This window comes from Tyto alba, unplaced genomic scaffold (assembly GCF_018691265.1).
Source record: "Tyto alba isolate M040663 unplaced genomic scaffold, T.alba_DEE_v4.0 Super-Scaffold_14, whole genome shotgun sequence".
Taxonomy (NCBI): Eukaryota; Metazoa; Chordata; class Aves; order Strigiformes; family Tytonidae; genus Tyto; species Tyto alba.
Window position 1 is genome coordinate 14,829,794 of NW_024881276.1, and position 14,571 is coordinate 14,844,364.

General features: G+C 39.6%; 1 protein-coding gene across 2 annotated transcripts in view; it reads left to right on the top strand.

The window, feature by feature from the left end:
- The window catches only part of SMS (spermine synthase), a 53,991-nt gene that overhangs the window by 22,484 nt on the left and 16,936 nt on the right, over window positions 1-14,571 (top strand). For both annotated transcript variants that reach the window (XM_042788570.1, XM_009976014.3), the window contains exons 3-6: window positions 8,584-8,677; window positions 9,433-9,497; window positions 11,780-11,955; window positions 13,776-13,930. In XM_042788570.1, the coding sequence (XP_042644504.1) occupies window positions 8,584-8,677; window positions 9,433-9,497; window positions 11,780-11,955; window positions 13,776-13,930 (490 nt within the window). The remainder of the gene's footprint in view (window positions 1-8,583; window positions 8,678-9,432; window positions 9,498-11,779; window positions 11,956-13,775; window positions 13,931-14,571) is intronic.

A 14,571-nucleotide genomic window follows, 5' to 3' on the forward strand; every position in this document is an offset into this window, starting at 1 on the left:
CCCCCCCACCAAAACCCCCACCACTCACTCAAACCCTGGACACCTGCAGTTGTATCAAGTAGCCTTACTTTGCTCATGTACAACCCTCATGCTATGCTCCAGGACATGCAATGCAAATGATCAGCTTGATGTAAAATACTTCCCTGGTAACTGCAACAGAGCCCTCCTGTTGCTTTAGAGGCTTTGATATGGCAGTTGGTGGGTTGAGGGAGAAACGTCACTGTCTTGGCACCACAGGAATACCATGTGTGCCACAGGGAGAGCTGGGATTAAGTGATGTAAACAGGGATGTGGCCTGCTGGGTCTCAGGGGATGTGCAGCCTCTTGAGCCATCTATGCTGAATGCAAAAGTTCAGTGAAGTATTGGTTCTCATCTGTTTAGTAGCACCACATGCTAGACATTTTTTAGAATAGCAGTGTTCACCTTTTAAATTTGTTGAGAAATATGATAGAATATTATGTTTCAGGAAGAAAATGTGGACTTAAAGGTGCTCTAAATACTGAGGCATCCAAGTAAGAGATGAGTGGGCTTTCTACTACTGCAGCACCTTTTTTGCCTTTCCTGGTTTGCATAGGCTGATTGACTTGCTCTATCACTCTCCATTTGACATGCTTTTTAGAAGTCAGGTGTGGAAGTCTCCCCTTCTCTCTGTAAACAAGTGCCAGAACATTGCTTTCCTTGTTCCCCTATGTGTAACATGCTTCACCGTCTGCCTCACTAATCCAACCATGAAATGGGCTCCCCAACAGAAATGTGTTCAACTGTCAAAGTTTTAGCTGAGCTTTGGTTTTAATCTAAAAATACTGTTGTCAGCTTGATGTTAAATTGTGTATGAGTGTTGTCAGTTCAAAATTAATTTGCTAATAAAGACTCTTAATCCTTATATCAAAATTTTGAGAATTTATTTCATAATACAGGTCTGGAAATACTTGAGCTTTGAAGAGAAGCTATCCAGGAGAGCATCCTAAACATAATGGGGAATTGCAATTTGATACAGCCTTAAAACTGAAGAATGAGAGCGCATGGAAGAGCTGAATGTTGAGGGGAATGTTCACTTTGCAAGTGGCTATTTTTTTCTGATACAGTGTTAAATGCAAATTAATAAAGAATGGTTAGTGCTTCTTCCTGGTATACTCACTGTCATCTGAACTCCAGTGCATACTGGATTTGTCTTCCCTGGAAATTACTTACTTTAGTTAGACAACTTATTGTCTGTAGTGGTGTTTTTTAAAGTACTTTTCTGTGCTTTGCCATCCCCATTAAACTGAATTAGGGATCAGTAGCATGTACAGGAGAACTTTCTGTGAGTTTTGGAACCTTGGCAGTTTTGTCTTCCTGAGTTTTCAGGTCACTTAAAGAAGCTGCATATACTTTTCTAAGGCAGCCTTAAACAGCATATTTCTGTTAATGTCAGTTAATATAGTTTGTTAACTGATGAGAGGGTGTGAACACTTAACCAATAGACTGGACAGCTAAAAAATCCTGCAAAACACAAACAGTGGTGAGAGGATTTGATACTAACTGAATAGGCTTTATTTTAATACTAGTGATTTTATGTCTCCATTTTACTTTAGAGACCTAAAATATGAAGGTTTTTACATTAAAGTATGACAGAACTAGAAAGAAATTAGCCAGGGTAAACCATTGTACAATTGTTTGTACATTGTAACAAGTAGCTTGTTATAAAAAGCAGAAAAACAATTGTAATGGAGAGATAGGTATGTCACAAGCAGTTTCCTGTGAGGATAACTGAGTCTTACTGCCCACAAAGTTGCCCAGGATGAAAGCTGCATGAGTTGGTGCTGTCTTGGGAGTAGGGGGTTGGAGTATGTGCATACAAACACCTTTCTAACCAGCCAAAGGTGACTGAACTATTGCAAGACAAAGGTGCCCAGCTGATGTAACAAGCTGGGTACTAATCCCAGGAAAAAATGCTTGAGATGAGATAGTAATATGTTGCTAAACAGTGTCTACGCTTCGAAGTCTGCAGAGATAACAGATTGTTGAATTGTGGGCACTGCTGTTGACAAAACTGTCTCTGACAAAGATACCGTGTGAACAGACCAGTGGAGGGCTGTGGTTGTTAAACGAATTGTGGCTGATTTGGGGATTAAGCCTTGCTTTCCTTTTGTCATTACCAAAGCAACAGATCGCTGTTCTCCTTTGTCTGAAGCTAAGCAAGCAAAAGTCACATGTGACAACTCTACCTGGTCCATTTACTTTGTGATTTATTCTGACAAAGGATCTAATCGAGGGAAGTTTGGCTGAAAACATTTACTAATGGGGTTGTCAACCCAAGGCTCTAGAGCTGTGTGGGAAGCGGCTTGCTTGAGCCCCCGCCACGTCCCTGTCTGTGGTGGTGGGGATGGCTGCCCTTCTTCACTTTTCCAGCCCCTTTGCCCAAGCTCCAGTTGGGGAACAGTGGCAGTACAGGAGTACTCCAAGTGTTGGAGCCCCAGCAGTCTTGTTTTCCTGAGCTATGTGTTTTCATATCACTTCCAGAATGTTTTCAGAGTCACCCTAAGCAGCATGTTTTACTGAAGTGTCACTTATTCTATAGCTTAGACTGGACAGTTAAAGACTTCACATTCCTAACTTTTTTTAATCTCATTTAATGTATATAGTACTTTGTACAGTCATAGGGACTAGTATATAACAGATTTTCAAAAGTTATTAAATCTAGGGTAAAGAGAAAATAATTAAAGCTAATCCTTGGGAGTTGTTCAGTATCTTCTTAACTACAAGTACTCTTCTGTTATGTACTGTGTATAACTACCAAGGTTTTTCCTTGTCCTTCATGTATCAATGCTCTGTCTTGTCATGTTTCACCTGAAAGTTCTCTAAAACACCCACAAAACCTGAAACTTAGTCACTGCTTCTACAGTAGAAGACTGTCTTTCAGAAAAGCTTTGGCCTCCCCTAGACACACATCTACTTTTAGTTTCTGTTTTGTGTCTGAACTCTTTAGAGAAGTGTAATCCTACTGGCATTTGACTTTACTGTTCACAATAGTTCAAGGTTTACCCATTTGAAGTTGGTTTGAATGTCACTGAGATGATGATGAATAATGTTAACAGCACGAAGGGAGGCGTGAGTGTTCTTTGCTGTGTTAGTCTTTTGCTAACCATTATATGGTAGTCAGCATATTTTAAAGGAGCAGGATGAACGTTCCTCAGCTCTTTGTTTCAGATAGCTTATTCATGGAGTTACCAAGAGTACAAAAATGGACTGAAGGAGTGGAATCAGTTGCTAGGAATCAGCAACAGTTTAGAACTGTGGTAGCTTTCATTGGCTTATAGTGAAAAACTGGTTGCTTAACTCCTTAAGGTCCTTTAAGTACTCTAAGATGAAGAGCATTTTTAAAATAGAGCATGCTTTACTGAATGTCGTGACTTTTTTTTCTTATTCTGGGATTTCTTAGTATAAGCATGTGAGAAAATGCCAGTGATCAGCAGGTCAGACAGGACACATTGTGAAGCATTCTTTATTACGTTCTTGCAAGACCGGGCACCCCACAAGGTGGACATGCCTAAGAGCCATCCTGCAATGGTTTATATTCCTTTCTCCCAACTGCAGGTTCTCTCCCCTGATTCCTCATTGGCTGCATACTACAAGGTGTACAGACTTCCCAAGCCATCTACTGACACACCCCTTCAAGTATGTGTTCAGATGTTGCATGTTCATGGAAATGAACGTTGCCTCTCTCCAGGGCAGTGAAGTTAATATGCATGAGCTCATCATGCAAGTGTACTAAAATGAAAAATTTGAAAGTTTGGGTTCCCCAAGCTTTTCCATATCTCCATCCACCTAAAACCAGTTCCGAGTACTGGGTCATCACAGTTGACAAAAAGACCACTTATCTTCTAGCAGTAGGCTAGGGACTTAAAGGGTTGGGAATTGCTCTTATTAATCGCTCCTGTTATTATCAGGCTTGCTATTTGAAAACAACATTCTTTCCCTTACAATTAGGTTTTAATTTCCTCCCTCATTATGAGGAATTTGAAAGGTGATGCTTTTATTGGCAAGTTATTTTTCAAATACTTGAATTATTATGCCTATTCTAGAACTACTCAAGGTTAGTCTGTTAGGGGATAAAAGCTTTGGTGGGTGAAGAGGGGTTTGTGGGTACCTGTCTGTCTATCCAGTTTTATTCTCTGGGCAGGGTAGTGGTGGGAGAACCTTTGTAAAATACATAGGATTTCAAAGTTTCTTACTTCTCACTACAAGTGACTAAGGTAGGGTCTACATGTTGTCTTAGAATGTGTTGATTTTTCTGCTTCTGATTCTTTTTAGTTAAAGAGGATGCTCATCCAAAGCCTTTCTCAAAGTTACTTTTTGATTTGTGCAATTAGAATTTGTTTTGTAACATCTTGTGCTCCCGTTGTTCATGTGGCAAGATGCAGCACTGAAGATGCTGCACTCAACAGAATTGTTTCTGTAGTTGTGAGTGGTTTGTAAGCACAACAAACTTGAGTACTGCCCTAGATGATGTGGCAGGTCTGCAGGTGCAGCAACAAGTGGGGCCTTGTTGCAATGGGGGCTGCTTTTCACATGCAGATTTTTTTTGCCTAATGGGAAGGAAGGGATCTCTCCTCACTGAGCTTTTTTTTTCTCACTGCTTTTATGAAAGTGTATGAAAGTGCACACCAAAGGTGTGGCAGGTGTTTTATTTTGAAAACAGGAATTAAATTTTGCAGTAGGACAAGATGCAGGAGAAGACTTTTGAAGAAAACTTAGTTTTTCCCCTCATTTGGTTTGTAAAGTAATCTTTGCTATATTTTCATAGGTAGAAAGTAGAAGATGTATTATCATGGTTCTTAAAATTCCTCCTCTAAATATTAAGAGTTGCTGCTGCTGAAAAGTTGCATTCACATGTGTTCTGTCAAGCAGATGAGTGTAAAGTAACAGAAGCCAACATAGCCTTTGCTCTCTGCTAGTAGGTCTTTTGTGGGTTCAGCCTTGGCCTGCTGCTATTGCCTTAATGCTATGAGATTGGTGGCTTTTCTGAATGTATACTTGTACTGCTTGCCATGTGTTTGCATCTTTACAGGCATTTTAGCTTATTTTAGGTGTTCATTTCCAACTCAGGTGACTTCTAACCAAGTTGTAAGCAACCTGGATCTGTATTGGTTTCTTTGAGAATTTTGAATTTAATTCAGGGTTGTTTACCATAAATTAACTGTCAGAGATTATCAATCAGGCACTCAAAACTTGAATTTTTGTTCCACTGCACTGTACCAGCCTGGTGCCTGCCTTTTACCTCTCCCCTTCAGGTGTCAGGACCCTGCTATTCCAGTAGAGGTAACAATTTGATGAAATGAATGATGGTTTTGCAGTGTTACTGTCTCTGTATTCTAGTGCTGTCATATCACTTATGATAAATCTGAAGTTGTGTGGTTGTTTCAGAGCAACCTTCTGCCTCGCTTTGCCTCTTGCCTAAAAAAAATACCTCAAAGCAAAGGTAGTTAACATCATGTACTGAGGAAATATTTCATGTAGTCACAGGGGAAGTGAAGACGATGTCAGCTGTCAAATCTTGGGACAGCTATGTGATTTTTTTGTAGGAAAGGAATTTAAAAGGGAACTCAAGTCATGGGACAATCAATCTGTTGCTTATTTGTGTAAATAGCAACCCTTGGAAGATGGGAATAAACTGCTAAAACCTTTTTCAAACAATGCAGATATTTCTGGCACTGTACCAGATTTCAGAGAACTTAATAACAGTCCTCCCTCATGAACTGCAAATACTCATTTCTGTCTGTAGTGTTGCAGCTCTGAGGGCCTGGAGCAGGTCTGTTAACTTCCCCAGAATTGTCCCTTTTCACTCTGGTTGTGTCCAAAACCTGCTGGGGTGACCGGTACTTCTATATAGTGAGGTCTGCTCTTTTGTCTTCCTCCTTAAAAAAAAGAAAACCAACAAAAAGCAAACAAACAAAAAAAACCCCACTAGGACTACCCACCACCACCATCTCCCCCCCCCCGCCCCCAAAAAAAAACAAACAAAACCAACAAACAAAAAAACAAACTAAAAACCTCCTGGAGTCTTGTGATAAAGCTGTTTGTTCTTACACTTATGCCTGACTACTTTTTTTTCTCTCATGTTAGGTACATTACAAAATAAAGCCTTGTTAACATGAAAATAATATAAACAGAATGCTGGTAGGATTTTTTCCAGAGCTGTCCTCTGCAGTAGCTGTTCCCTCTATGCTGAGTACCAAGAGACTCTAGGATGACTCTAGGAGATGCACACAACTATTTGAGTCCCTTTGGTTCAAGGGGTTGTAAGGTCACAGGGAGAAATGTTTTAAAAACTCTAAAGCCCCATAGAGACTGGGCGTGAGGGAGTAGGATGGTATGCCTGTACTGCCCTCTTCCTCTTTTTTTTTTTTTTATTATTATTATTTAGTGGTCCTACTTGTGTCTTAGAGTGGTACTGATAGAAACATCAACTTAAGCTATAAGATGAAGTGGCCACTATACAAAGTATGAAGTGGCCCACGTATCAAAGAAATAATGAACTGTGTCTGTCATCAGTGAGTGGGGCATCCTAAAACACGCTGATAAAGTGTTTACCTGCTGAAGTTCAGAACAGCTTCCTCTCCTTTGCTTTGATTTTGGCAGGAGTATAGTAGAATGAGTTGGCTGGTTCTCTCTAAACACTTTCTTATATAGCTTGTATGAGAGAATCAAAAGGCTGCCTTAGAAATGTCTTGAATGCTGATAATACTCTTCTAATTAGCTCATAAACCTGGTCTCTTAAGTGGTAGCACTCTATCTGGTAGTTAAAAAGGGGAAAAAAAAAAAGGCATCTTAGTTTACTCCTTAACTGTTTTCTGTTCATCCTTTCATTGGGATAAAACTGTGTTATATTTTATGTAGGAGTAATTTCCTGGTGTGGGGGGAATGCATATTTTTAAGGCTATTCTGTGGTTTTGCTTCATGTCCACAGGGAGTAGAGCCAAGTTCTGGTCCCCCTTCACATGCTTGTCAGGAGGACACCCAGTGGGCACTGGCTGGGGTTTGGGGGGGGTCACTGAAAGTGCGACAGCCTGCAGGTACTTAGGAGGGGGAAACACGGTGGGTTTATATAGAAACGCATTTCTTCCTGAAGGTAAGATCTGTACATAAGTTCTTCAGGAAAGTCTGAGACCTCCCAGGCTCATCTTTTGAAGCGAAGTGAGTGACACTCTGATTTCTTGGTCAACTGTAAACACATCATTGCTGTCCAAAGCCAGCAAGTGTTTTTATTCTTGAATCACTTCAGTCAGTTTCATCACTTGATCATTTTACAGTTACCAAAAACTATAATCTTCAGATAACACTTAGAGAATATTCAGGATTTTCTCTCTGACTTCATCTACAGGTGTGTGCTGGCCAAAGTTCCCACCACCACAGGAGAGGTGGTGTTCATATCAAGGCTGACAGTTTAGGAAAGGATCTCTGAAAGGGGCAAAAGAAGGTGGGAGTGGTGAGGAGATGGGAGGTCACCTAAACTTTTTGTCTCAGCAAGAGTTGGTTTGTGTTTTGCCTTTGAGACTGAGTGGAGTGATAAGAGCAGACAAAGAAAGGGGCATTCAGAGAACTGTATACAGCTTTACCTGAGGTTTCTCTGTGTTGTACTAATGAACTTCCAACCTTGAATACCCTTCTTTCTTTTTTCCAAGGTTCCTGTTCTCATCCCCTCCTCTACCCTCTTCTTTCATTGTATGCTTCCCCTCCCTTCCTTTATGTAATCCCCTTGTAGCCTTTCTGTTTCTTTTTGTCTTTTCCCTCCCCCAGTACAGATACCACCTCTGCTACTTTTGTTTTTTTGTTGTGTCCTTCCACATAGTCCTTATCTTCCGGTTTGGTTAGATGCAAGTTCTTGAAGGTCCTCTACTTGTCCACCCAACACCTAGTGTGGTGAAGCCTTGATTTTCAGTCTTTGAATGCTCCTGTAATAAATACAATATACAGTAGGAATTTTGTCTATCTTGCATCTGTAGTCATCAATGAGAGTTTTCTGCTATAATTTTTTTGCCAGTCAAAACCATGGTTTGCTCCAGGACACTTACTGTTTCTCAATTACAGATTTGTATTCAGGTTTGAATGTGAATACTGCCTCTGTGAAAACTTGCTATAAAGTTTTAAAAACAAACAAAAAAATCCCTAAAAAAACAACAAACATCCTCCCAAGAAGTGCGAAGGAAGATATTAGGGGAATGAAAGTGTCCAGTTTCCTTGAGACTTGATTTTAATTAAAAACCAAAACCAAACAAAACCAACAACATACCTGTTGGTCTTATTTAAAGAGCTGAGACCAGTAGGTAGTGTGTTTTACCCTTGCACCATAGTTGTTCTGGTTTAAACACCCTGTTTCTCACTGCCTTGCTGCCTGCTGATTTTTAGTTATGTAGTGACTGGCACGCTCTTGCAACTTTGCTGCTTATTGACTTCCAGAGAAAGACTGGAGCTGGCACTGCCAACAGTTACAGATGGCAGGAAAAAGAAATGTGCATTCTGAATTTAATATAACTTGTTTCAGACTTTCCTCACTCACTGATAATAAAATCATCATCACTGTCTCTCTCTTTATTTTGTAGCTTTGCCAATTTGAGAATTCACCCTCATGGATTAGTGTTGGTGGATCTGCAGAGCTACAATGATCACATGAAAGGAAGAGAGGAAGTTGATCAGGTATGAGTGGTGCTTACCTTAGTAGGCTTATCAAACTGCTTGGAGAACACCTTTTCTTCAGTGTATCTTGGTAGAAGACTTTTAAATATCAAAGTTAGTTCAAACTTGAATGCTTACAGATGACTAGTAATACCTGTTGTAGTTGCATACATATGAGTGCGTGCGCGCACACACACTTTTGTGTGTCCTGAGCTTCATAATCTTTGCTGTAGAAGTTGTAAAGACATAGCAGCCTTGGTTAGGGCTCAGGTCACTTCAGGTACCCAGGGCAGTGAGGGAGAAGTGATGCTCAACCTGCAACCTGGTGTAACTGTGTGTGACTTTTCTTCCTTCTCTAATCTGAGAGATGGGGAACCTCTATATTCAAAACTTTTACCCCACAGAGAAAAATAATTTCATCTTCCTCTATATAAAGGCTCCAGCAATTAGATATTGCAGGGGAATAGGACACTGCTTTGGCAGGAATGAAACCCTACAGGGTTCTTGTGTTCCCTCTTTGGCTGTGCCTGAAAGGTCTGCCTATATTATCCTACAGGACAGCTAAATGCAGTGATGACAGCTGCTACAATATGCACATTCTTGCTAGTAAGGAAGCTAAGGTGACCGGCTAGTTATTCATAGGCTTCTAATGTTACATTTCAAAGTCTTTCAGTGAAGGTGCTACTTTTTATTACCTTCCAAATAGCCTAATTTAAAAGGTATTTTACTTTGAGTGATCACCTATAAATTCCTCCTCTCCTTTGCTATTTTTTCAGCTTCTAAACAAAGTAGAAGAAAGAATGAAAGAATTGTTTCATGGTAATATAAAAAGGGTGAAAAGGTAAGTTCATACATCTGCTTTGGTATGTGGCTAGTCTGCATAGTTGCTAAAGAAAATAAGCAAATTACGCTTTGCTGTACTGTAGTGAATAGCCCAGAGTATGAATTTATGCATGTGTGTTTCCCCCAGTGTTTTGAAATTGTTTTATTGCAGAGTTGAAGGCACTGTGAGGCTTGTCATTTTGTTAAGATTAATCTTAGGTATTGTTACTTTGGGCAAGAATTACCACTTCAATTTGCTGCGATGATTGCATTAAATGGTGGGAGTAAGAACGCCAGGAAGCACCCAGGAAGCAAGAACAGAATGCACTGGAAGGGCTGGGGAGCCAAAGGTGGCAGGGGAATAGGCCAGGGTACAAACTGGGCCATGTATGGCAAAAACCCCAGGGGAACCTGCATGCTTAGGGCCCTGACAAGAATATAGAAATGCTTTGTAGTAAATTTTAGTAATATAACTGAAAACTGAAGGAGGGAGGCTTTGCAGGCCTTCTGTCATTTTGGTTTAAATATGAGGTTATATATTAAACTATAGGGATGCTAACTGTATTCATTGCCTGGTGCTGAAACAGCTTTCATGCTGGAGTTCCCCAGGGATCTGGAAGGACACAGCTCATGTTGGTGCCTTCCTGGCGGTGCTCTGGCAGTGACTGTCACCTCCAAGCCAGGGAGCACTTACTGCAGGTGTGCACTTGCAGGAAGGTGCAGTGGGTGCTTTAAAAAACATAATCAGAAGTGGAAATGGCTTAAGAAAAGTACAAAGCAGTGTAAAATCAACAAGATACTCAGTAAAGCCAAGGTGCAAACTGTAAAGTGGGAAAACAGCTAACCAGTACAATATGTAACAAAGTAATCTGAAGGCTGTACAAGACCATAAGTGGTAGTGATTTGAAAAGTGTTTTATACCTTGAATATTTTTTTTGTATTTAACAGCTGTATGTAAAACACAGGTAGTTATCTTGCTTTACTTTGTCCTGGTAAAGCCTCACCTGGTGCACAGTGTGCAAATGTAGATAATCTTGTGCATGTACATATGGGGGAGAAGCTCCCTCTTTGAGGATATTTTAATACTGAAATATTATATTGGGAGTTTGTGGAATCGATATGGTAGGAACTTATTAAAAATGGATCAGGAAAAAGTCTGCCTGAAATGATCTAGATTATATAGAAAGATGAACATCCCAGAACAATGGATCTGGTATGGATCTTGTTATGCAGCCCTCTGTTTTTCTTATTTATTTTTTTAAATTTGCTTTGCATCCTTCTGGCATTAGCTTCACACATGCAGCTCCACTAGAATTAATGCTGCTGAAGATGTTTCTGGGTTTTTGTTGTCTTGGTGCAGTGACTAGATGCCCTCGCTCTCACTGTGTGCTGCCATCTTGTGGCTCACTGAGGGTAGAAAATACTTCTGAAGTGTTTATTGAGAGTCACTAGTGAATTTAGAAGCAGCTTGTCTATAGTCTTTTGCTACACCTTCCTCTGGAAAAGAAAAACCCTTAGCTCTGAAGTGTGTGTTGTGTGGGAAATCTGGTGAACTCTGTGTCTGCATGTATTGCTTAAAATAGAATGCAATCAGTTTGGTCATTCACTTCTATTTTGAAAATCGTTTGTCTTTATAGGTGAAATACTGATTTGAACCAAGATACTTATATATGGAAATAAAAAACAAAAAAAAAAACCAAAACCAAAGCTATGCAGATGCTTGAAACACTTTTTTTAAAAGTAATGCAAACTGTCAGCTGATACCAAGGATTGTGCTTACACACAATAGGGTGACATGGCTCAGTTTGAAACACTATAATAGTTCACTTTTTGTGTTTGGGTATGTATTTAAAATGTGTCTCGCTACAACTTCAGAAGGGCAAGATCCACTGATCTCAAAGAAACGGCATTCTTAGCTAAGCTGAAGGTGGGCAGAGGTTTTGTCATGTTTTTTTGTCTGCATTCTGCTTTTGTATCTTTCTAGTCATGAACCAATTCTTCTGAAGAGGCTGGTATGTTATATAAATCCCCTCTTAGAGGAGAAATGATCACATTCACATCATAGAAGCTGTACGTAAAGAACCACCATTTATATTTCATCTGTGCCTTAACAAGTTGTGTATGTTTAACATGACTGATAGGTTTCTTATACCTGAGTGTTAAATTTTGCAAGCTTTCCCAGTTCCCTCTTGTAAATATTATTTATTGTAGTGAATCCATAAGATATATAGAGGGAAGTTTTTAAGAAAATAAACATTCTCAAATGTTTTATAATCTTTTCTTCTGATTATTTCTTTCTAGATTGCCAGCCATTTTGAGAGGAGGTGTCATTGATAGATACTGGCCCACAGCTGATGGGCGCCTGGTGGAGTATGACATAGATGAAGTCGTTTATGATGAAGATTCACCTTTTCAGAATATTAAAATTCTGCATTCAAAACAGTTTGGGAATATTCTTATTCTCAGTGGGGATGTTAGTAAGTATCATCTCATTTAAGGATTTTTTTTTTGTGTGAAGCTGTAAGAAGTGTTGTTTTCTATCTAGCTATGGACCAGTTCTAATAGATTGCTAAGGGTCATGGTTCTGATGCTAGAAGCTACATGTATGCATTTACACATATATCCGATCTTATATATAAAGCATTTTAATCAGAAAGGCTGACCAGTGTGAAATCCATGAGTACAAAAAAAGATTTCTTCTTTTTCCAAAGTCATCTTTGCTGTGAAAGATGGCAACAGAATAGAAGTTGGTGTTCTCTAACAGAGCTTACTTTACTCCTTTCTTTCATAAGAGCCTTTGCCCATTTATTGCAACCTCTTGAGAGCTTCTCTTTGACATTAAAACAAGCTACTTTGTTGGTCTTCAAAATGCAGTGGAATTCTAAAGAAATATGAAGTAGGAGCTGGTGTGTGTGAATAATACTACTGCTCCCTTGATTCTCTAAGACAATTACCTGCTTGGTGAAATACGGGACAGCTGTATCTTAAGCCATTTAGCTGCTTTGTTGGTGAACATCTTTTGACTCAGTCTTCTTCAAAATGCTCAGTTGAACTCTATCAGAAGTGACCCAACCTTTATGGGAGGGTCTTTATATGTGGTACTCTGTGCCTGCTGATCTTCATATTTTTGAAAGGGAACTTGGAAGAAGATGGGCTACTGTTGTTTTAAGCTGGATAAGAATGCTGTTTAGTAGAAAATCTAGGCATCGAGGAGTATGCTTCTCAGTACTTACCTCAGTCAGTATTATTCAATGTAAACGAGATGTTTCTGTCTAGGGCTGGAATACCTACTTTCAGTCTAATGGCAGAGTAATTAAGAAATTTGACTATTAGCTTTTTGAAATCACCAGAAATACCTCTAACCATACAATTAGTTTTCTGCAACTGTCAGGGGGACTTCTGTGCAAATGGCAGCTGAAAAGTGTTTTTCTTGAATTCATTAGCAATGTATATTCTACTTCAGTTAAAATTGTATTTGAAATCACCAGATTAGTTATTCCATACTTGTAGCCAGAAATGTTCATCAGAGTTTCATATGGACATGAGGTTTTGTTTGAATGTTGTCACAAGAAGCCTCATAGAAAGGGAAGCATGCCATTACTTATTTACCTTGCGTGGGATTTTAGAATGCTGCTTTGTGTCATTTTGTTATTGCACACTTATAAGCGAAGTGCTGATTGCCAGGCAGAATGATAGGATATGCCATGATGTGTTGCTGCACACAGCTCTGCCCTTGTAGCTCAGATGTTGTTACAGCTTAGGAATGTTATTGCTCTCTGAAGCTAATGGTGAACAAGTCAGCAGAAGGCATGCTTCAGGGCCCTTCAGCAGTTAAGTGTTAACGGTCATGCTTCTGTGCAGGGATCCACAAAGGTTCATCTAGGTTGCTTTTTTTTTAGTTTGGGCTCCAGAGTGTGATTTTAAAAATCTCCTGATCTGTCTCTTGCAGCACTAGCCTGAGGTAAAAACTCACTGAAGGTATCAAGTGTGGACATCAAGTCCTAAGTGCTGACAGTTTTGCTTTTCAGCTTTGCTTCTCGTGGCACACAGTACTTCCTAATGCTGAGGTTGCCATTGCTGGCTGAGCTAGAGGAATCCTGTGTGGGATGCTGAGGAGAATCTCATTAGCTTTGGTAAATCACGAGCTTCCTGTTACCTGGACTATCTCAGAGCTAGGTTGTTTCTATAGATGCTCTTGCTTTGGTCTGTATTATATCACCTTTGGATTAATATCAGTTAATGAGAGGAATTAAAGATGTAATGATTCTGTCCAACTCTTTCTTTTCCTTCCATTCAGATCTGGCAGAGAGTGACCTGGCATATACTCAAGCCATAATGGGCAGTGGAAAGGAAGACTACACTGGGAAAGAAGTGCTAATCCTAGGAGGTGGTGATGGAGGTATACTATATGAGATAGTCAAACTGAAGCCAAAGATGGTTACTATGGTAGAGATATCCTTTGACAGATGACTGATCATTTGTTTCAACATTTTTCAGCCTGTGTTTTCGGCTGATGTCTTAGCCTGATCATTAATTGTGTTCAATGCTCTGATTTGCATGAGAAGATTGGGTCTAAAATTAGATTTCTTTCTGTCAGCTTAGAGAGACCCAGTGACTACATATTTGTACATCATTATGTACCACATGCTTTCAAATTCCCAATCTATACTATAACTCTAATTAGTAAGTAGCAATTTACGTAGAACTGGAAATGAACCCTTCTGTCATCAGACTGATACCTTCTCTGATAACAGAAGACGGGTCTGTCAAGTCTGCGGATTGGGCTGAGATCTGATGGCTCAGGTTCTCTTTTTCTAAAGAGATCTAGAAAAAAATAATCCCTAGAAACAAAAAAGTTTAATCAATAGGAATATTGGAATTTCATGGATTGTGTTGGTGGCAGAATGACCAACTCTTGCCCTGTCTTAAAAATACTGATACAAATCAAGTTTTCAACATTCAGTAGTTCAGATAGCTTGTAATGTGAGCCACTGTTAGCCATATGAAATGTTGATCATCCTAGGTTTTGGGACCCCCTTGCTAGAAACTAAAAATAATTGTTTTAGAAATATAAGTTAATGTCTTTAATCTAG